At 53.9% G+C, this 21,805-nt stretch overlaps 6 protein-coding genes across 6 annotated transcripts; 3 read left to right on the top strand and 3 right to left on the bottom strand.

The window, feature by feature from the left end:
* Positions 1 to 72: 72 nt before the first annotated feature.
* Positions 73 to 5,147, top strand: BROUX77_004424 (uncharacterized protein; the record flags this gene model as incomplete). Its single annotated transcript, XM_073749185.1, has 2 exons — positions 73 to 2,497; positions 2,557 to 5,147. 2 exons carry the CDS (start codon positions 73 to 75, stop codon positions 5,145 to 5,147), a joined length of 5,016 nt encoding a protein of 1,671 aa, XP_073604881.1.
* Positions 5,148 to 5,541: 394 nt separating this feature from the next.
* Positions 5,542 to 8,595, bottom strand: BROUX77_004423 (uncharacterized protein; the record flags this gene model as incomplete). Its single annotated transcript, XM_073749184.1, has 4 exons — positions 5,542 to 8,181; positions 8,249 to 8,286; positions 8,376 to 8,396; positions 8,475 to 8,595. The coding sequence occupies 4 exons, from the start codon at positions 8,593 to 8,595 to the stop codon at positions 5,542 to 5,544; spliced, it is 2,820 nt and encodes a 939-aa protein (XP_073604880.1).
* A 1,469-nt stretch (positions 8,596 to 10,064) lies between these two features.
* On the top strand, positions 10,065 to 11,494 carry BROUX77_004422 (uncharacterized protein; the record flags this gene model as incomplete). The annotated part of the gene is made up of 4 exons (XM_073749183.1): positions 10,065 to 10,114; positions 10,303 to 10,900; positions 11,018 to 11,242; positions 11,348 to 11,494. The coding sequence occupies 4 exons, from the start codon at positions 10,065 to 10,067 to the stop codon at positions 11,492 to 11,494; spliced, it is 1,020 nt and encodes a 339-aa protein (XP_073604879.1).
* Positions 11,495 to 13,173: 1,679 nt separating this feature from the next.
* On the top strand, positions 13,174 to 14,645 carry BROUX77_004421 (uncharacterized protein; the record flags this gene model as incomplete). Its single annotated transcript, XM_073749182.1, has 2 exons — positions 13,174 to 13,829; positions 13,901 to 14,645. 2 exons carry the CDS (start codon positions 13,174 to 13,176, stop codon positions 14,643 to 14,645), a joined length of 1,401 nt encoding a protein of 466 aa, XP_073604878.1.
* Positions 14,646 to 14,812: 167 nt separating this feature from the next.
* On the bottom strand, positions 14,813 to 17,175 carry BROUX77_004420 (uncharacterized protein; the record flags this gene model as incomplete). The annotated part of the gene is made up of 5 exons (XM_073749181.1): positions 14,813 to 15,608; positions 15,669 to 16,221; positions 16,277 to 16,815; positions 16,900 to 17,007; positions 17,072 to 17,175. The coding sequence occupies 5 exons, from the start codon at positions 17,173 to 17,175 to the stop codon at positions 14,813 to 14,815; spliced, it is 2,100 nt and encodes a 699-aa protein (XP_073604877.1).
* A 419-nt stretch (positions 17,176 to 17,594) lies between these two features.
* BROUX77_004419 (uncharacterized protein) lies at positions 17,595 to 21,269 on the bottom strand (the record flags this gene model as incomplete). The annotated part of the gene is made up of 4 exons (XM_073749180.1): positions 17,595 to 17,738; positions 17,871 to 20,909; positions 20,988 to 21,122; positions 21,189 to 21,269. The coding sequence occupies 4 exons, from the start codon at positions 21,267 to 21,269 to the stop codon at positions 17,595 to 17,597; spliced, it is 3,399 nt and encodes a 1,132-aa protein (XP_073604876.1).
* Positions 21,270 to 21,805: the final 536 nt, after the last annotated feature.

Below are 21,805 nucleotides of genomic sequence, written 5' to 3'. Positions count from 1 at the left end.
AAGTAGTACTGACCCAGAGTTGAATACGCGCCTCAAGAGGACCGTCCTTCACTAACAGCTAGATAGTTCATCATGGAAACCGCAACCAACTCCGGCATAGCAATTTCCATGCCCTCGTCCATCTCCACCGCCACCCCCGAATCTATTTTCGAAGTTCAGAGCCTGCAGGACGTCATCTCGAGACTCATAGACGACGACATCAAGGACGGAAATGAAAAGGATCTGAAGCTCGATGCTGCAGTGCTCTGGTCGCTGTGTACCATGGCCAGCTTAAACCGCAACGAGATGCAAGAGAAACGTCGTGGATTGATCAAGGCCATTATCAGCCAAGTCAAGCGCTTCACTGCCGTTGCGCGGTACCTGGATCACAACGTCACTCAACGTAAGCTGCGAAAACCGGCGTATGAGCAGCTTCACAAGCAGTACTGCGCTAAGAATAGCGTTAAGTTGCGCAACGAAGCTGTCGCTGAGCTCAAGAGAACCGGCGATCGATACTGCGAGGACCACGACTGCAAGGCGGATGAAACTCTGATTTGGGAGAGAGTCTCCATCAAGACTGCCGAAAGCCGCGCAAAGAATCTTTCTCGATCGGCCACGGAGAGCGCTTTGGAGACGGAGGCTGCGTCGTCTCGGAGCAGCGGCCACATGAGATATCACGGCCTGAAGAAGATTACCGAAGAGACATTTGACTACGACGCTTACGTTGAAAATCTGGATGCCAGTATTGAGAAAAGGCAAAAGGTTAACAATGCCCTGGAAAAGCTGATTGCCTTCCGGAACAACATCTCCATCGCCATTAGGGAGAACCAGAAAGCCGTGGCGTTCAAGGGTGCCGCCGCGTCGAGCTTGAGGACTAGCGTCACACAGATTGGAAGAGACAAAACCGAGTCCCTGAACCTTCTTGACCTCGAAAGACGGTACCAGACTCTGTTGCAGAGCGCACGTAGCCACAACCAAGCCGTGATGCGGGACATCACCGGACTTGCTCGATCCGAGAAGCAGGTCTTGAGCTTCAAGTTGGAGGCGGCGACTAAGCTTCTATATGAGCTAAAAGGAAACTCGCCGCAAGCCAAGGAACGTATTGATGCAGACATCAAAAGACGAACAGAGGAGGCCAAGACAAGAGCAAACTGGCAAGAATGGCCCGTTAGGTTCAAGAAGCTTGCCCAGATGTCGGCAATTACATCTGAAGCGATGCAGAACATCCACAAGACCAAAGATGCTCTGGCCGAAGAGGAGAAGAGCACTCGGGGCCTCGGCACAGAGCAGAAGCTGAGCCGCACCATGAACAAGCTCCTCACGACAAAGAACGAGCTCAAGAATGCTAAGACGCAGATTGCCAACCTAGTCTTGATGACACAGTCGCCCACCAAGGCCATTACTCTGGCCGTCAAGCGGGCCGAAAGAATGTTGAATGTGCAGCACAGCCAGCTTCTCGAGCGCGTTACATACGACTATGAGCGCCGATTCCGCAATGTCAAGACTGTGGCGAACAACCTGCGCGCCGCCCTCGAGACTCAGGTCTCGGCACTGACTCTTCCCGAGGGTATCCCCACTGTCGCGGAGCTTCTAGACCGCCGCGAAGCTACTCGGGCCGAGATACACGCCGAGTTCAAAGATGAAATCACCCGACTGGAAGAAGATGCCGCTATTCGGGAGGCCGAGATTAAGAGCCTGCGGCTTCAAATTGTCGAAGCTAATGCGAGTGGTAGCCCGCCTGATACGGCCGCGGCCGAGTCCAACAGCAAGCCAGGTTCCATCTCGGTGCAAGCTGCCAGGTGGACCAGATCATGCAGTGTTGCCAAATTTCTCCGCTCACAAAACTCACGCCTCACTTATGAAAACAGGCTTCTGCAGCAGCGCGACTCGTGGCTTGCGACGGCCTCCGGCGAGTCTACCGAGGAGCTGGCCGAGAAGCACGAAGAGGAAATCAACAGACTGCGCGAGACGTACCAGGACCGCGAATTCAAGATGCAGAGTTCCATGGAGTTGCTGCAGGGGATTGTGGACACGGTCCAGGACTCTGAAGCACAGAGCCTGGTCAAGAAGCTCAAGAGCATGGCTGACGAAATGTACGATCGCAGCAAGGCGAGTGTGAAGGACCACATGAATGGGAACCGCGAATGGGCAAAGATCATGCTGGCTAAGCAGGAGTTCTTGGATAACCACGAGACGGCGGTCAAGAGTGTGGATGAGTGCATTGCCCACTTGACCACCATGGGCGATGCGTACCGCCAGACCCTGAAGGTGGCCACCGCCACGTTCCCGCCTTTGAGATCATCGGAGATGGACAGCGAGGCAGCCATGTCTCGCAAAGCTGTTGTGGCATTCCTAGAGAAGAGCTATAAAACCTTCATCGAGATGACGAAAGAAGACTTGAACAGGCTGATATCTATCAAGAACTCGATGGACAGGCATCACACTGGTCAAGGCACAAAGTTGACTCGCGTCAACATTTACCAGATGTACCTCGCCACTCGGAACCGCCTTGAAGATGGTAAGTTGGTCCATCTCCGATACAAGTAACCACATTGCTAACATCACAAAACAACGCAGCTAGATGCGAAGCCTTCTACTACAAGGGCCTCGTCAGCAAGGTCCGAGACGCCATAGACCAGCCGCAAGCCCCCGAAATTCTGCAGCAGCAACTCATTGACGTCACCGCAGCCGAATACACCCCCGGAAAACCCCTGTTCAGCACCGACGAGACATCGTCGCAGAATGCTCTCCTCGGAGCCGAGGCCGAGCGAAAGAGCCAGCGCAAGATCCAGCAAAACGCCATGGCGACTTGCAGCCAGGCCTTCACGGCGATGCGGGAAATGAAGGCCAGTTTGGACCAGGCGATCCGCCTGCGCAACCGCGAGCGTCTTGAAAAGGAGAAAATGAAGAGCGCGTTCCACGCCGCCAAGGAGCACGTCGTCAGCCACTGCTTGTCGCTGGAGGCCGACTTCAATGCCCGCGTAATGAGTCTCGAGAGCTTGAGTAAGGCCAAGATTGAGCGCCACATGATGCAAGAAAAGGCGCTGCAGTTGGAGGCAGCGCAGGCGAGGAGTCTAAGCAAGACGATCCAAGCTGACTTGGACAAGGCCAACCTTGAGCTCAAGGCTCTCAAGTCCAGAAAAGACCTGGCAGACGAACAGGGCCCGGCGTACAAGAAAATGATGAAGCTCATCGAGAACCAGGCGGCCAAGTACAAGCAGAGTGTTGGAGATTGCGAGCAAAGAGTAGCAAGGCTCAAGAGCGCACAAGCCCTGCTCACGCAAAAGCTGGCCGACGAGACCAACCGGCTGCTGGATACCGAAGAGCAGCTGCGCGAAGCGACTAACAACAGAGAAAAAGAACGTGCCGATCTTCTGCGCCGGCTACAAGAATCCGTGGCCCAGATGACCAAGATAGAGCTGGAGGCTGCGACAGCTAGAGAAGAGCTTATTCACACCAAGCATCTGATGGCCAGCGCCCAAAACACCGTCAAGGCCCAAGAGTCTGGTCTCAAGGCTCTCAAGAACGACCGGGATTCCATCAAGATCTCCTACAAGAAGGCCGAAGAGCAGCTGCGCGATCGGGAGGAACGTCTGGTGCTGGTGAGCCGGCAGCAGACTTCCGAAGAGGCGCGCTTCACCGCCGCCGTTTCCTCTGTCAACAAGAACATGACTAGAAAGGAACTGATTGCCGTGATGGCGTCCCTGGCAGCGTCAATCCATGACGATACTGTTAAGCGACTGGAGAGCCAGATCCAGGACATAAAAAACACGCTGCAAGGCAAGATTCTCAGGCGCGAAGCCGAAATCAACTCCCTTAGTGAGAAACTGGCGGCCATTCCTTCGGACAAGACTGAGCTGGAGACCCAGTGCACCATGTATCACCACGAGTGCAACACCCTTAGACAGAACCTGACGAGGGTCCAGGGCAAGCTTTCCGAGCAGACCAAGGAGGCGTCTGATTTGGCAAGTGAGGTTGTCAGCTTGAAGGAAAGGATCGATCGCAGCGACGGCCGTATCGCCTACATCATCCCTCCGAATACTCCGGCCGGCGACATCCTGGACAAGGTGACTGCTTCAGAGACTCAGCAGTATTCCAAGGCCATCGCCCGCATACAGACCGAAGTCAAGAGCATGGCAGCCGCTGCCGCCCCGCGGAACGGCATCAAAGCCAAACAGAGCGATGCTATCACACACAACTCTGCCGACGAGCTGTTTGCCCACTTCGCCCAGGATGCCGAGCCCGCCGACGCCAAACTCACCGAAAGAGACGTACAGATGTTCTGGGAGCTGGCACAGTTCCGCGGCATGCGCGCCGATCTCGCAAAGCTGATGGTGTCCCGCCAGGCGCCCGCCTTCGAGGAGCAGATGCAGAATGTACAAGATTTTCTTTCCAAGTCGTGCATCGCGCAGCCGGACTCGCCGCACCGCCACGACGTCCGCGGCAGCCTGTGCGTTCTGCAGGGCTTCAGCGACCTGCACCAGGGCAATCTCTCGCTGGCCATGGAAAACCTGGCAAAGGCTGAGCGCCACGGACCCAGCATGTGGGAGAGCAAGGTGTACGCCAAGCTGACCAGCAAGCTGTGCGCTGACATCGCGGCTGAGCAGCAGCTGAGCGAGCGATACCCCGCCAACCGGATGGACGACGTCCACGCCCGCTGTCTGTGCAAGGTGCAGATCTACCGCTGCCGCGACCATCGGGAGAACCTCGCGTGCGGATGCAAGTTCCGCCACCTCCTGGATCCATGCTTCAAACACGCCGAGAAGTTCGAGCTGCAGGTCAAGCAGGCTGTCGAGCACCAGAGCAATCTGCGCGCGCAGTTCAACCCGGCGCATGACGGGATGATTAGTGCCTCGGTCAATGTTCTCAAGCGCATCAACGGATCGGCATTTAGCAACACGTTACTGGGCGATAGTAGCGAGAAGCAGCCCGTTGGTGATGTGCCATCAGACACGCTCCAATCTGCGCCGAGTGGCTCTCCGACAAACTCAATCATTACCGCCAGACGCGGTTCGGATGTTGGTAGTGATTTCCAATCCAGCCGTGCTTCTATTATATCGGATGGCCGCTCCCGCGCATCAGGCGCCGCTGTAGGCGTGAGTCTGGCCGACGAGCTGCAGGACATTTCTGACTTTGACGAGCAAAATGATTATGAGTCAGAGCTTTGAGGGGGCTGTTGGAATGGCGGGTTTTGCTCTCTTGATAAGAGAAATATGTTTCCTTTGCGGTGTCCGACCATGTGTCGGGGTTAACAGGCGGTTATCACGAGGGCGGGAGAAAACAAAGACTATAGATATTGTAGCTAGGGTTGAGTATTTTTCAATAGTTGTACAGACGCTGGCAATGGAACTCTATCAGTGTTAAAACAAAGGCCCCTAAATAGTATGGCAATACAACTAGTCGCATGAAGATACATGAAGGAAATAAGCGTCAGATAAACAAGTGGGTATGCGTCGTTGAGTCCAAACCCCCACGGATCTCAGATGTGAAAATCAAAATGAAGAAAAAGAAATAAGAAAGAAACAAGAGGGCATATGCCCCCTGAGGAGATCTATTCTCCGTCTAGAACAGACCACCAATCTCGCCCGTCTCGGTGTCGACATCGACGTTGAGGTAGCCCGGGGCCGTCGGCAGACCAGGGATGGTCTGGATGTCGGCAGCCAGAGCATACAGATAACCGGCACCTGCGGCCAGACGTACGTCGCGGATGTGAATGGTGAAGCCAGTCGGAGCACCCTTCAGGTCCTTGTTGTCAGAGAGCGAATACTGGGTCTTGGCGATGCAAATGGGCAAGTTTCCAAAGCCTTGCTTAGTGTATGTTTCAACCTTGGACTGCGCAAGCTCCGACAGCTCAATGTCCTTGGCGCCATACATGTTCTTGGCAATAGTGGCAACGCGGTCTTTGAAAGAAACCGAGGCGTCCAAGCCATACAGAAGCTTAAAGTTTTTGGACTTCTTGCTGGCGGCGACAACGCCCTTGGCCAGGTCAACAGCACCCTTACCTCCTTCAGCCCAGTGGTTGGCAAGAATGGCGTCCTCGGCACCAGCCGCAATAGCTTCTTCACGAACCACTGCAATTTCAGCATCTGTGTCCGTGTTGAACTTGTTGACGGCAACAACAACGGGAACGCCAAACGATCTAGCGTTCTCAATGTGCTTACGCAAGTTGCAGCACCCAGCGCGGAGAATTTCAATGTTTTCCTGCTTGTACACAGGATCCAAAGGAGCACCGGGAGCAATTTCAGGGCCACCACCATGGGTCTTGAGAGCACGCACAGTGGCGACAATGACGATGACATCGGGGATCAGACCAGAAGTGCGGCACTTGATGTTGAAGAAACGTTCACCACCCATGGTGAAATCGAAACCAGCCTCAGTGACAACGAAGCCTGCGGTGTCATCTGACTCCTCTGGCTCGACACCAGCAACCTTGAGAGCCAGCTTGTCGGCAATGATAGAGCTGCAGCCAATAGAAATGTTGGCGAAGGGTCCAGCGTGCACAAAGACGGGAGTTCCCTCAAGAGTCTGCATAAGGGTGGGCTTGATAGCGTCTTTCATCAAAGCAGTCAAAGCACCACCGGCACCAATATCGTCGCAAGTTACAGTCTCACCATTGACCGAGGTAGCAACAACCATGCGACCGAGACGCTCACGCATATCTTCAAGATCTGTGCTCAGTGCGAGAATAGCCATGATTTCGCTAGCTACTGAGATATCGAAACCAGTTTCGCGGACAAAGCCACGCTCAGTAGGGGCAGTTCCAACAGTGACACCGCGAAGGAAACGGTCGTTGACATCAAGCACGCGTCTCCAGGTAATAGTCTCAGGGTCAATGTCAAGGCGAGCAAAGCGTCGAACTTCTTCCTCAGTCAGGGCGTTGGGATCAGTCTTGTTGATACCAAGCTTCTTCAAGCGACGAAGCATGACAGGGGCAAACTGGCGCACGCCATCCTTTTCAGGTACAAGGCGACGGAAGAGAGGTCCATCCTTTTGGGTACGTTCATGGAACATGCGAGTGTCAATGGCAGCGGCCAGCAGGTTATTGGCCGCAGTGACAGCATGGATATCACCAGTCAAATGAAGGTTGAATTCATCCATGGGGATGACTTGACTGTATCCACCACCAGCAGCACCGCCCTTGACACCAAACGTCGGACCCATGCTAGGCTGACGAACATTGGCAAAGGTCAAGTGACCAAGATGAGCACCCAAAGCTTGAGCCAGGCCCATGGTTGTGGTAGATTTGCCCTCGCCCAGAGGAGTAGGGGTGATGCCAGTAACGACAACATAACGGCCATTCTTGCGGTGTTCCAAGCGCTTAAGGAGTTTGAGATCAACCTTGGCCTTGTAAGAGCCATACTGCTCCAGCTCAGAAGAGCTTATACCAACCTCTTTGGCAACAGCGGTAATTTGCTTGGGGTTCTGGGCACGCGAGACATCAATATCGGAGGGAACTGGAGACTGCAGCTTGATAGGCAGTGGGATAGTCTTGCGCTGTTTTTCCCGGGCGGAGGCGCTGACAGCAGCTTCAACAACATTCTGCATGAGCATAGCAACAGTCATGGGGCCCACACCACCGGGGACGGGGGTGATGAAGGAAGCAACAGCCGAGACGGCGTCATAGTCAACATCACCAACCATGCGCTGGCCACTCTTGCGGGTAGCATCGGGGATGAAGTTGGTACCAACATCAATGACAACAGCACCCGGCTTCAGCCAGTCGGCCTGGACAAAGCGAGCCTGGCCAATAGCAGCAATCAAGACGTCGGCATTCTTGACATGTTCAGGCAGGTTTACGGTCTTGGAATGGCAGGTAGTGACCGTGCAGTCGGCGTTTCGCAGGATATGGCTGATGGGACCACCAACAATGTCACTGCGGCCCAGAACAACGGCATTCTTTCCCTTGAGCTCAATGCCAGTAGACTTGAGCAGAGTCATAATGCCCTTGGGGGTGCAAGGGACGAAATCGGGACGGCCTCCACGCTTGGCCAGCTCGCCAATATTACGGGTACCGAAACCATCAACATCTTTATCATCGGCAACAGCAGAAGTGATAACATACTCGTCAAGTGATGCTGGAAGAGGCAACTGGACGAGAACACCATGAACAGAGGAGTCGTCGTTCAAGGCGTGGATTATGTGGAGGAGCTCAGGTTGAGAGACATCCTCGGGAAGCTTAATAAGATCGCACTTAATGCTGGCCTATATAGTGGGTTAGAAACTTGTCTTTCCCGCAATGTGAGAACAGAAAAGGAGATGAATTATGTACCTCAGCGGCAGCTTTCAACTTCATGCGGACATAGGTAGCTATAAGATTAGCAGGGTTAGCAGGTTAGTAACCCTAAGTCACACATGAGGCGGGGCATTCAGCTGAACTTGAGCTTGAATGAGCTTACTAGAGTCAGAGCGATCACCAACTAGAAGAAGAAGAATAAGAAGGTTTATCTTGTTAGCTCATGGTTCACTTTATTTCTCGATTAATGTGACTGACATACCTTGGATAATACTTAATGAAGGCAGGAACCGCGGGTTACTTTGCTGGGCCTTTTGGATTTCGACCACCAGCCCCTCCCTGATCGACTTGGCGATGGCGGTGCCGTCAATCTTGGTAGCCATGATTGCAGAACTCGAGAATAGACGCGAAGACAGAGGAGAGCAAGATGGTGAGAAGCGTTGGTGGTGCTGTTGGTGGGGCCAATGGAAAAGTCTGGCCTGCGGAAGAAGAGAGGAGGGAGAGCAGCACAACGAGGCCGGAAAAGAGAATCGATGAAGAGAAGAGAAAGCGGACTGGAGGGCAGCTGACACTGGAGACCTCAGGCGATGTCGATGCTCAGGGTCCAAACAAGCAGCGGGAGCAAAGGCCGTGGGCGTAGAAGGAGGAGGAGAGTGGCATGGAGAGTCAGAGGGGCCAGAGGGGAAAAGCAAACCCCCGCGCTGCGGGCTGGAACGGAAGGAATGTGGAAAAAAGCCTGCAGATTGGGCTTCGGGTACTGACAGCGCTAAAGTTTGGGGGCCTGTCTCACTGCTGGGGAGCCGACAGGGCCACTGGAGGTGCTGAAGGGCTTGACTGCGGCCCTGGACGGGGGCTTTAGGGCGCTGGCGGCCAGACACTCTCGGGGCCTTTGGTGGGTTTTTATTGGCGGCTAGCGTCTGAGAAAGACCCGCGGGCTCTGTAGCAGCCGCTGTGACAGAGCTGGCAGCAGTGTTGTCCCGTCTGCCTCTGGCCTGATCTCGACAAGGGCCGGCAGACAATGTCCCGGCTGGCTCGAGCAAAGGAGAAGGCCTGGAACTGCTGATTCTGCAATGGCGGCTTATTCCAATTCCAGTACGATCTACTCGGTGTTGGAGACGGACGAGAAGACTTGGGGAAATACAGCCTCTATGATACATGGACAGCTAGCTGGAAACGAAGCGCATAGTGGAAGTGGGTTGGTAGGATAGATGGCGAGTCTGGAAGATGTGTATTGTGTTGTATTGTATGTGCAAGTAGGCGCGTGTGCGACCTTGTGGTACTTGGATAGTTGTTGGCTTGCCTCAGCATCCAGGCATCCCTGTATTTGGATTGTGTTGTGTTGGTGGTTGTATCAAGAAAACGTCGATGCCCCCGGAAGATGGAGCGATTGTGAAGCTGGTCCTAGGGCCATCACACTATCCAAACAACCACAAGTTCTTCCTCTCTGTCCCTCTAAACAATACCTGAAAGCCACATCAGCTGCACCGTCTCAACACAGAACCTCAGAAGCTATGGCTGGAGTCCGTGATGCAAGATCAACATCCCACCTAGAGACCCCAGTCGAACGCCTCTAAAAGTGGGGCCCTGCTGAGGCGTCGCTAGCCAGTGAGGCGTCGTCTGGTTTTTTGGGCCTTGATCGCGGGGCACAAGAAAAAAATCCAGCTTTGCTTGAGCCCCACCAAAAAACGCACAACGCCAATCAAGCATTCCATTCTTCTCCTCTCTCCTCCCATACTGAACTATCACCAGTTTACCCGAGCGGACGAAAGACCTCTGTTTCCTGCCCGTATTTGTCGACACCTCCGATTTTTCTCCCGCCCCCTTTTGCCTCCGCCATATTTAATCCATCAAAATGCGGCCGATTCTTCTCTCGGGCCACGAGCGTGCCCTCACCCAGGTCCGGTGAGTTCCCCCTGCTTTGATCTCGCTCCGTCTTTGTCCCGTTGCACCCTCCACGTGGTGTCTGAGGAGCCGGCCAATTGCCTTCCCTACCCCTATCCACCGGCCCATATGCCGTCATCCTCCGTCACCAGCCTCGGGCCCTAGTGCCGCTGCGCCTTCCTGCCTTTAACTAACACATATCCCCACAGCTACAACCGTGACGGTGATCTCGTCTTCTCGACCTCCAAGGACCAGCAGATCTGCGTCTGGTACTCTCACAATGGCGAGCGCCTCGGTACTTACAACGGCCACGTCGGTGCCATCTGGACCGTCGACGTCGACCCCACCTCGACCATGATCGCCTCTGGCTCTGCCGACAACACCATCCGCCTGTGGAACGTCAAGACCGGCAAGCAGCTCAAGTGCTGGGAGTTCCCCACCGCTGTCAAGCGTGTCGAGTTCAGCGAGGACGGCACCAAGCTTCTGGGTGTTACCGAGAAGCGCATGGGCTACCTGTCCAACATCATCGTCTTCGACATCAACCCTGACCTGGAGGCTGAGCAGACCGATGAGCGCGCTTTAACCATTGTTTGCGACAACAGCAAGGCCACCGTTGCTGGCTGGAGTTACCTCAGCAAATACATCATTGCTGGCCACGAGGACGGCTCCGTATCACAGTACGACGGCAAGACCGGCGAGCTGCTCGAGAACTTCCCCATCCATGAGCTCAACGCCATCATCACTGATCTGCAGTGGTCGCCTGACCGCACCCACTTTGTCACTGCCAGCAAGGACAAGACTGCCAAGGTATGTGTCTAACCTACTTTGCTTGGTTCTTTCGTCAATAGACATGGGACATTCATTTGTATCCCTATGAGAAACGCCGAGGTCACATGTGTCTGATACTAACATTCGGCTTTGCAGCTCATTTCTGCCAAGGACCTGACCGTTCTAAAGACCTATGTCGCCGATACTCCTCTCAACAGTGCTACCCTGACGTACAAGAAGGACTTTGTGATCCTTGGAGGTGGTCAGGCTGCTGCTGATGTCACCACAACTAGCGCCCGTCAGGGTAAGTTTGAGGCCCGTTTCTACCACAAGATTTTCGAAGACGAGATTGGCCGTGTTCGTGGCCACTTTGGTCCCCTGGTAAGTCATTGCTATCCCTGTTAACTCTTCCCTGGATTGACTGGTTCTCAGCTTCGGCTGTTGGAACTAGTCATCCCTTGTACAGCCTTCTCTAATATTTTCTAGAACACCGTTGCTGCCGATCCGACCGGCAAGTCCTATGCTTCTGGTGGTGAGGACGGTTACGTCCGTATCCACCACTTTGATAAGGGGTACTTTGATTTCATGTACGAGGTCGAGCGTGAACGCAAGAACAAGCTCCAGCAGGCGTAAATGCCGTCTCCGTTTGCTTCTATGGTCTTGCATATCACAGACATATCTTGCCCTTTATCTTCTGACTTACGATCTCATGTCACACATAAAAGGAAACATCAAAGAGAGGAAAGAATAAAGGAACACGCCGGCTTTGTCTGACTCTAGGATGGCTTGCCTAACATTACATCATCGGCCGGGAATCCAACGAACACGACAAACACGACTACGAACACACGGCTTGATCCGATCTCAAGGTTAAATTTCAGACTTGGCTTCGAGTTGTGCTACTCGACAAATCATGGTGCTGCTCGCTTTTCCTCGCCCTCGTTGGTCACAGAAAAAGAAAAGTTACTATTTGTCTTGAGGCAGCCCTTCTCTTTTCTTGAGCCCAAGGCCACACCGCCTTTGAGCCATAATCGAAAGAGAAAAAGAGAGCTTTTGTCTCTATATTTACCACCTCTCTTTTTTTTCCTTCTTTTCTCTATTCTTTTTTTTCCCAAATATTCACCTTCATGGAGACAGACAAGTGTCGGACGGGGAATTGAGACAGGTATACCCACAGACTTGATCTTCCCACACCATCGACACGTCTCCCTATCCATGTTGACTCGACTCTACTGTTTGTTTGTCTGTTTCCTTTCTCATTTTGTGGGTTAAATCTGGGCGTTTCTTCATATTTTACTCTTTTCGTATCATGTTCATACCGGCTTGGGGTTCTCTGTTAAAAACTGTTTCTCTTTTGTTGTCTTTCCACGTTCTGTCTCCGCATGTTTGTCTCATGTTGCGCTCTCCCTCTTTAACAAGAATGCTCTTTTGTGGCGAGATGTCTACATATGTATAGTTAGAGAGGAGAAAAGAAGAAGAGGGAGATGTCTCTCGGTGTCTCCTTTTTTGCATTCTTTTTTGACTCTTTTGTGTCTGTATTGGATCAAGTAGGCAAATCACAAGGGGAACAAAAAAGGAAATAAAGTCATCCAACACAAAAAAAGGGACACGTACAGCCAGTAATACACAGGGTCGTCGTATGGCCAACTACTGAGGCCTTCTCCCTTCCAGGCCCTCCCCCCCCCCCCCCGCCCTCCCGGACTAGACCTGAGGTTGTCAGACGGAAGCTTTGTCCGACGTCAAGCCTTGCAAAACAAATCATTATGTCGTACAACCCTAATGCAGCACAGCGTCCGGCCCTCGTTTCCGCGCGCCGATGAGGTCGGAGTTGAGCCTGTGATAAGGGCAGGCCTGGTGTTTTAGTGGAACCTTGTGATTCAGCGTCAACATAACCACAACATTCGAGGCGTGAGGAGAGGGGGCATTGTGACTCGCCTGTTTTTGCCGTGATGACCATGTGGGCGCGGGATTTTGTGCCATACGTCGAGACCTGATTGATTCTGCTTGGCCGGTACTTTTTTAACCATCTTTTCCAAGGCTTGTTTTTTTCGCACGCCTCAACCTCGACGGCCAACTTCGGCTATCGGCTTTGGAACTCGGCTTTGAAAACTAACAGCAGACTTTGTACATCCATGGCCAAAGGAATTGCGTCTCTCACACGATATATAAAGGGTGCTGTGCTCTCTCAAGTACGGTTAGGCGAGATTTCCCCTTCACTTCTTTCATTCCCTTTCTCTCTTGTTCTCCAAGACCTTGTTCATTCTCCTGTCTTTTCCTTGTCTGGCTTCTTCTCACCCTTTCTGATCTCCTCCATGCTACCTGCTACTTCCTCGACCGCTGAGCCGGCGCTCATGCACCGATCTCTGCGCGCGCAGCCTCTCCCGATAGTGTCGGCCGCCAACAACACGCTGTTCCCCGCGGCTCCAGACAGCCGGCCGATCCTCGACTTCTGCGGCGGCGCCGCAGTGACGGTGCTGGGCCACTCCAACGCCGAAGTCATGGGCGCCATCGCCGAGCAGCTGCAGCGCGTGTCCTACGTACACACGGCCGCCTACACGACGGCCAGCGCCGAGGACCTCGCACACGCCGTGTTGGCCCAGGACGCGTCGCAGTCGCTGGGCCGTGTGTACTTTGCTGGCAGCGGCAGCGAGGCCGCCGACGCGGCTTTGAAGCTGGCGCGCCAGTTCTGGGTCGAAAAAGGGCAGATGACACGCACGCGCTTCGTGGCTCGGCGCCAGAGCTATCATGGTAATACGTGGGGCGCCATGGCCGTGTCGATGAACAAGGTGCGCAGGGCGCCGTATGAAGACGTTTTGATGCCGAATGTATCGTTTGTTAGCCCAGCGTATTCGTACCAGTACATGCGTGAGACGGGGTGCACCACAGAGGAAGAGTATTCGCAGTTTCTTGCTGACGAGCTTGACGCGGAACTACTGCGTCTGGGACCCGAGAATGTCATATGCTTCATGTAAGTCTTCTTTTTTGCCCCATCACTTCCCATTCCTTATTTTGGTCCCTGTTGTACTGACAGAACTGCAGAGCCGAGACCATGGTCGGCGCAACATCGGGCTGCGTTACTGCTCCACAGGGGTACTGGCCAAAGATCCGCGATGTCTGCACCAAGCATGATGTGCTCCTTGTTTTGGACGAAGTCATGTGTGGCGCGGGTCGGACCGGCTCGTTCTTTGCCTTTGAACAGGAGGACATCGTGCCTGATATTGTAACCATTGGCAAAGGCCTTGGCGCAGGCTACATTCCGATCTCGGCTGTTCTTCCCAGCAAGCAAATCATCGAAACGCTGCGAAACGGTACGGCCGTCTTCAACCACGGCCACACTTTCCAAGCACACCCGCTGGCCTGCGCAAGCGCCCTCAAGGTTCAGGAGATTATTCGGCGCGATAGCCTGCTCGATCGCTGTGCGCAAATGGGCGAGATCCTGGGCCACCAGGTGCGCGACGCCATGGCCGGCTGCAAGTATGTGGGCGATGTGCGCGGAAGAGGTCTGTTCTGGGCTGTCGAGTTTGTTCAGAACAAGGACACACGCCGTCCTTTTCCCGACCACGTCAACTTTGGCCCTAGAGTGCAGGCTGCAGCGCTCGAAAAGGGAGGAGTGGCGGTATATCCCGGTCACGGTACACGCGATGGCGTGGTGGGAGATCACGTGTTGCTGGCGCCTGCCTTCATCATCACACCCGAGGAGATTGAGACGGCAATTCGAGCGTTGCGAGAGGCCTATGGTTCTGTAGAGGCCGAGGTTGATGGCACTGTCGGTTCACTTTCATGAAAGTTTGCCCCGAGTGTCGTTCAGCGAAGTCGTTGATAAACGCGAGAAAAGCACCTCCGTTGCATTTAGGGTTGCAACAACCCTGTGTCAATAAACTTGCATTGTGTGTAACTGTGTAACCATCCTGATATTAGTTGATCACTCCACATGTCCCCCTGCGTATTGTGCTAGTCGCCCATCAAGAGCCACAACTCGCTCCAATTAGATGTCAAGTCAAGGCCTTGAGCAAAACTTTGGACGTCCGATGGCACAGTTGCATTGGCGCTTGCGGATAGGTCCACCCCAGAGCGGGTCGTCCCGGAAGCAACTGTTGGCTTTTGGTGTGCGGACCCTGGTACATCCACCTGTGCTGGCGCCACGAGTTCCACAGGGACGTCCATTCTGGCTATATTTGGCGTGCGGACACGTTCCTCGGGTGACATGCCTGCAGTATCGTGAATGGATGATTCAAGATCCAAGTAGTCATTGCGTGTTTTGCCGCCCCGGAAACTCTGTCCATCGCGCCGAGCCTGCTCGTACAAGTCCTTGAGGCGGTTGATGCTCGCCCACCAGCCGTTGCCAAGAGGCCACATGCGGCGAAACGCATCAAGGTATACGAGATTCCGCTCCAAGTCCCGCACAGCTGCAGTCACACTGTGGTTGTGATTCATGAGCGGGAAGCACGCCACATATACGTTCATGGTGGCCGCCGAGAAGGCGCAAATCCCAGCAAATGGCGTCATCAGGGCAGTCGGCGCAGGGTGACATGGAGGTACGGGCTGGTGCTGAGAAATACGGGAGCAGGCTGCCAGCGAGAACAGCATCTCGGTAATGTGAGATGATGCTGCAAATAGCTCGGTAGCCTGCTGCGCCCACCAATCTGCGGGCGCTGGGTGTGGAAGAAGTGGTGGGTCTGTCGGGCCGGTCGGTACTGACGACGGGGAGGGCAAAAAGGGAATCCATTCCCGGTGGAGCCAAAGAACGCTGTTGGATCTTATTAGCCCATGGGTGTTAGAAAGTTGGGTTAAAAGGGCGCACACTCACCTTGCATAATATACCAGATTTAGAAACACAAACATCTCTCCAGCTCCAACAGATACGTGTGTCTCCACAGGCGTCTCTGGAAAACACAGTCTTTTCCCATGCCGCCCGCGCCACAGCCTCAGTCGCTCGTGCAGCTGCATCCACGCTGCGCCAGGCTCCCACGGGATTTCGCGGGGGAAGCGTCGCCGGCCGCCTGAGACGACCCAGCGGAGCACGTCGGCCCAGATATCAAAGCCCTCGACGACCAGCCGCTGCGCGTGATTCATGTCTATGACGGCCGGCACGCCCGAGAGGTCGCACATGGTTTCAGCGGGGCTCGGCGGCGCCGCGGCGCTGAGCTCGCCAAAGAGAAAGTCTTGCGCGCTCCAGGGCCAGCTTTGCGTTATAGAGGCTAGAGGCAGCATGGGCGGCTGGGGCTGGATGCAGGTGATCTGGCGGTCGAGCATGAAACACGCCCAGAACGTGCGGTTGAACACGCCGGCTTGGAGTGACGACGACGCCCGAGAGGACGTTAGTTGGCAGCTTAAAAGCTGAACCATTCGAGATGCCATGCCTAGTGCTTTTGTCAGAGTTTCACATCACCCCACAAACGACCAACGGGAGCCTACCTGAATACATCCACGACGCAGACGCCCGTCCAAGTCCCCACTCCCTCACCGCCAGAACCACCAAGATCTGCACCACCACTACATCTGGCGTATGCAGCCTACCTACCGCCACCTGCCGCGCCGTCTCCGCCCACGCCTCCACCTGTCCCGCCGCCAGCCCATCCTCATGCATCAATGGAGCCATCAAGCTCACCAGCGCCGCATACAAAGCGCGCGCCGGCTGTTCTGCCGAGATCACCGGTGCTTCGACACCCTCGGCCTGTGCACAGTCCCGACTTACAGACGGCATGTGCACAAAGGCCAGGTCGGGGAACTTGGCGGCAAAGAGAGCGCTGGCGCGGTGGATCGTCGCTGGCGTCGGCTCTGGAGCCCGGTTCGTGGGCGCGCAGACGGGCGATGTTTGCGCTGTTTCTGCCAGCGTGGGCGCGGGTATGGTGCTCGGCGAGACGCGCCGCCGTGGAGACGTGGCGCCGGCGTCTCCTGCGGGACACTCTTGGGAGCCGAGAGCCGACCAGGCAGAGGCGGAGCTATACCGTGGGCTGTGATGTGCCAATGAGGTCAGTCCGGGGCAACCATGAGGCTTTAAACCTTGGATCAAAGCAGATCCTAGAGCGCATACATACCGCTGTTTCAACACCGGCTCAGTCAGCTCACACGTTGCCTGTTGACCGGTGCGAAAACACTTTTGACACGGGGCTGCTCCGTTGTGGCGGCATTTGATTTTGGAGCGCCTGAGCCAGACGTCATTAGCACGTGTCCTTCTCTCTCAATAATTTCACGGACAAAGATACTCACCGACAGGCAGCACAAGCAATCGTCATGCGCACCATGTTGAATTTACTGAAATTGATCTTGTTTCCAAGCTCGTGAATACGATGTTGTACGCAACACTTCGGCATGTCAAAGCCGATGTACTATGGGTTAGTGACATTTCCTAACCCTAAACTGGTACATTCGGCTTTGGTCGCATTAGATTAGCGTAAGTCGTCGGCAATGACGTCAGTGAAGAAACATACCACCGCGAACCTGAGAAGAGCTGCCATGAGAAATACGAGATTTAAAAGACATAGACAACTAATTAAAAAAAAAAAAAAAGACAGCACGTAAACTCCTCTTTCCCAACACCAGAGCAAAAGCCAAAGGATACAAAGGAAGGCTGCCCAACACAACACAAGGCCCCAGATTTATACCGAAAGGAAACAGAAAAAGAAAGATGGAAAAGAAAAAAACTGAAACCACGAGCAAAAGATCAACTAGAACAGCATGTAGACTAGTCAACGTTGCAGATATTGAAAAAAAAGCTACACAGAGACAGGTGTTATCTCCGTTTCGACTTGCTCTTCGACTTGCTGGCTGAGCCCTGGTTCGAAGATGTTGAAGCGACACTGGACGCGCGCGACGGCGATGTTGACGTGGCTTTGCTGCTGCTGGCTTTTGACTTGACACTGTCTAGTGCCTTGTTCTAGGATGAACTGTTAGCCAAGAGCCTACTTGCTTGCACCACCAAAGCGTTCTGTTCTCTCTCCTGGCCCTTCCGCTGTTATTTCTGCTGGGTGTAGTAAGGCCTGGCTTCTCATCAACGGCTACCACGTACCTTGACTCCGTTGCCTGTTGCAGCAGCAGCGGCGGCGGCAGCGGCTCTGGCCTTTTTCTTTGCCGGTGCGAGTTCTAGTGCACTGTCCTCTTCATTGTCCGAGTCGTCGCGCTTCGTTTTGCCGTTCATGCCGCTTCCATTGCCGTTCAGAGAGATGCTGTTACCGCCAAGGCCCTTGTTGGAACCAGAGTCCTCAAACTCCTTGACCACTGCCGTTAGGAGAGTTGTGCAGCGTCTGCTGAGCTCGACAGACGTGCGGCTTAAGAAGAACCAGTCAAAGCGGAAGAGCGGGCTTTCGCGGATCTCATCGCGCATCAAATCGTACAGGCCCTCGCGGTCAATGCCAAAACGGTCCAGCAGCACTAGTAGAAAGCGGTCCTCTTCCTCCGTGTACACCTTTTTGTTGGTGGTGGAAACAGAGTAGTTGATTTTGAGCTGTTGCAGCGGCACGCGGTACATGGAAAGCTTCTTGCGTAGTAGCTTGCGCTGGTGTTCAATCTTGCGCATGCGCTCCTCGCCATCTTCAATGACCTTCAGGTACTTGTTGTAGTCGGCAATTTCCGCGTAGCGCTGCCAAAAGACCTTTGCATACGCGCGCACTTCGGCTGGAGTCTTGCTATCGACCTCTTGCGCAATACCCTCAATGTTATGACGGCCGTACTTGGCAGATCCGTTGATGAACTGTTGGAAATCGCGGCGGTTCCAGTCAAATCCTTGCTCGACAAGTTCCAACTTTTCCTCAATCTCCTCAGGAGTTAGCGGAGTGGCATTGTCAATTTCCTCTTGTTCAAGTGCCCGCTCCTGTTCACGCTCCTCCAGAGTGCTTGCATCACCGTCTGCTAGGACAACCTTGTAGCCGATTTCCTTGCGGTAATAAGCAGTCTCGCGCTCCTGTAGATCGCGGAGTCTGTGTGGGTAAAACTGGTAGTCGTGAGCAGCAGCTTGTTTGGGTGCCCTGGGTGCCTTGGGCTTGGGCTCCGCTTTGGCAGCAGTGGGATACATGGCCTGCTTGAAGTACTTGTCCATGGAGTAGGACTGCTCCTTGCGTTCACGCTTGGCAGGCTCAATCCAAGTCATGCTGATTTGTTCATTCTTCTTCTTGTTGAAGTTTTCACCGTTCCACTCATAGGCTGACTCAGAAGTAAAGTTCTGAAGGTCATCCAGGCCAAGCTTTTCATACTTTGCACTGAGCTCCTTTGTGCGGGCCTCGCCACGAGACAAAATTTGGTCAATATCACTGTCGTCAATCTTGCCGCCCTTTTCGCCAATCACGCCAGTGCCGGCCTTTGAGTTAAACAAGTCTTGCGCACCGTGTTGGATCATGGACAGAAGTTCGTCCTTGTTGGCCGCGGCCTTGGCGGCAGTCTGGGCGCGACCCTGTTGGATTACAAGCTGGTCAAGACGCAGCTTCTGGGCCGCTCTTTCCAGGACCTTTTCCTCAATAGCCTTATCTGTAACAAATCTGTACACAACGACTTGTTTTGTTTGACCGATACGATGGGCTCTGTCCATGGCCTGAAGATCAGCCTGCGGGTTCCAATCGGAATCGTAAAGTACAACGATATCAGCGGTTGTCAGGTTAATACCGAGACCACCGGCACGGGTGGTGAGTAGGAAAATGAACTTTTCAGAGCCAGGCTTGTTGTATTCGTCAATGGCAGCAATACGATCCTCGTGAGCTGTGCCACCGTCAATGCGGCAGTACTTATAACCGCGGAAAACACAGTAGTCTTCAAGAATGTCCAGCTGACGGCTCATCTGAGAGAAGATGAGCACACGACTATCTTGCTTAGCCATGCGCTCAAGGAGTTTGTCCAAAACGACCATTTTGCCAGCATTGTCGACAAGATGTTCATCTGTTGTGTAGGGTGGGCCGGGCTCGGCACCCTCAAAGAGATAGGGATGATTGCAGCATTTACGTAGCTGCATGACAATGTTAAGCAATCTCGTCTTGGACTCACGCTTTCCACCAGCGCCATTGACAGCATCAATGTCCTTTTCGAGAATTTTTTGATACCATTTGACTTGCATTTCAGACATGCCAATGTAGACGTTGACTTCCTTTTTGGGCAGCAGACTCTTTTCGACATCGGCCTTGACACGACGCAGAAGGAAAGGCTGCAGGACACGATGCAACTGTTTGACAACAGCGTCTTGGTCTCTGTCTTCGCCTTTGAACCATTGATCAAAGGCTTCTGAGTCTCCAAAGACGTCAGGAAGAAGGAAGTTGAGTAGAGCCCAAAGCTCATGGAGGTTGTTCTGGAGAGGAGTACCGGTGATGAGCAGGCGGTTTCTGGAGTTGAATAGACGTACAACCTGGGCGAGCGAGGACTCTTCGTTTTTGATACGGTGGGCCTCGTCGATAATGATGTAGCCCCAGGCAAACTTGCGCAAATGCGACTTCTCACGCAGGACAATTTCGTAACTAGCAATGCAGACATCGAAGTCTTCTGTGGCTAGGCGGTTGTTGATGAGATCTTGGCGCTCCTCTTTTGAACCTTGCAATACCAAAACGTTGACCTCGGGGGTCCAGCGACCGAATTCACGTTTCCAGTTGTCGAGGGTAGACTTGGGAGTTAGAATTAGATGTGGGCCCTTGACACCCGTGATGTGGCGGAGATAACCCAGGAAGGAAATGGTCTGCAGAGTCTTTCCTAGACCCATTTCGTCGGCCAAAATGCCCGAAATACCGTTTTCGTGCAAGGAGACGAGCCAGTTGAGACCAGCAACTTGGTAGTCACGCATGGTGCCATGGATGTACTTGGGCGACTCGCGAAACACAGTCTCGGCGCTGGAGCCGTCTTTTTCGTCCTTGAGCAGCTCGGCATCCTCTTCGGCTTCTGTCCGGCGGCGGCGGTCTGAGCTAGCACCACCCTGGCGGGCGTTGTTCTTTTTCTTTGATTTCGCAGCCTCGTCGTTCTGGCGGTCAATTTCACGCATGATTTCACGGATTTTCGGGTCGGGGTTGGCGTCGATGAAATGGCGGAACAGATCGGTTAGACCAAGTAAGTAGCGGAAACGGCGGATGGTGTCATCGTCCTATAAAAGGGGCAAAGTGAGCGTTAGGTGACATGGCAAGGAATTACGACTGGAACGTTTATACATAGAAAAACATACCTTGGAATCGCCCAGACCGTCGTGCTTTTTCCCAAGAACGGTCTTGCGGAGCTGGGCATTGTCGCCTCTTTTTTTCCGGCCATCTGTGGCCTCAGAGGCGCTCTGCGACTCAGAGTCTGAGTTTCTGGTAGCATCCTATTGACGGCGCATACTGGTTAACGGAGGCTCGAAAAAACGGCTGAGGTGGCCGTGGGGACTGACCATGTCATCGTTGTGATCAGGCGCATCGACCATGGAGGCATCCGAATCGACCTCTTGGGCCCGCGAAGACCGAGGAGCCATTGCGAAAAGCTGAGATTCTTGCGACGTGCAGCCGAGAGCAAATGAGAGCGGCAGGTGATGACTGCGGCGATGAAATGGCCGCAGGCGTGGGTGGCGTCGCTGGTGTAGAAAGTCCTGCCACTTAACGCGACGTCAACTCAACGCGTGGTCAACGGGTCAACGGCAGCTAATGTTGCGGGAGCAAATGGAAATGAAATCCCAAGCCAGAACTCGCAGAAGCAAGAACGTTCTGATGGAGATGGCAGCAGTTCAATCGCGCGCGTGGGCGATGATGATGGAAGCAGGTCGCCGTTCAATTGAGGTTTTGGCGTGTGGGAAAGAAATGCAGAGTGAAACTGGCCCTTGCTAACAAAAGCTTTGTCTGTCTTGGGTTAGTTCGGTCAGAGACTAAAGGCGGTGGCCGCTTTTTTTGGGTGGCTCTGGGTGTGAGCGGCAGTTGCGCCAAAAAGGCAAAAAACCAAGCGTTATTTTGCCAGGCGCGCCCCCTCATTGGCCCTTTGCGTGTCGGCCAGGGGCTACCAGCTGGATAGCATACT

The sequence above is a fragment of the Berkeleyomyces rouxiae genome, assembly GCF_048999995.1.
Source record: "Berkeleyomyces rouxiae strain 22BRR77 chromosome Unknown BrBRR77_ptg000004l, whole genome shotgun sequence".
Taxonomy (NCBI): Eukaryota; Fungi; Ascomycota; class Sordariomycetes; order Microascales; family Ceratocystidaceae; genus Berkeleyomyces; species Berkeleyomyces rouxiae.
The sequence above is the reverse complement of the archived record's forward strand: the minus strand, read 5'-3'. Positions and strand labels throughout refer to the sequence as shown.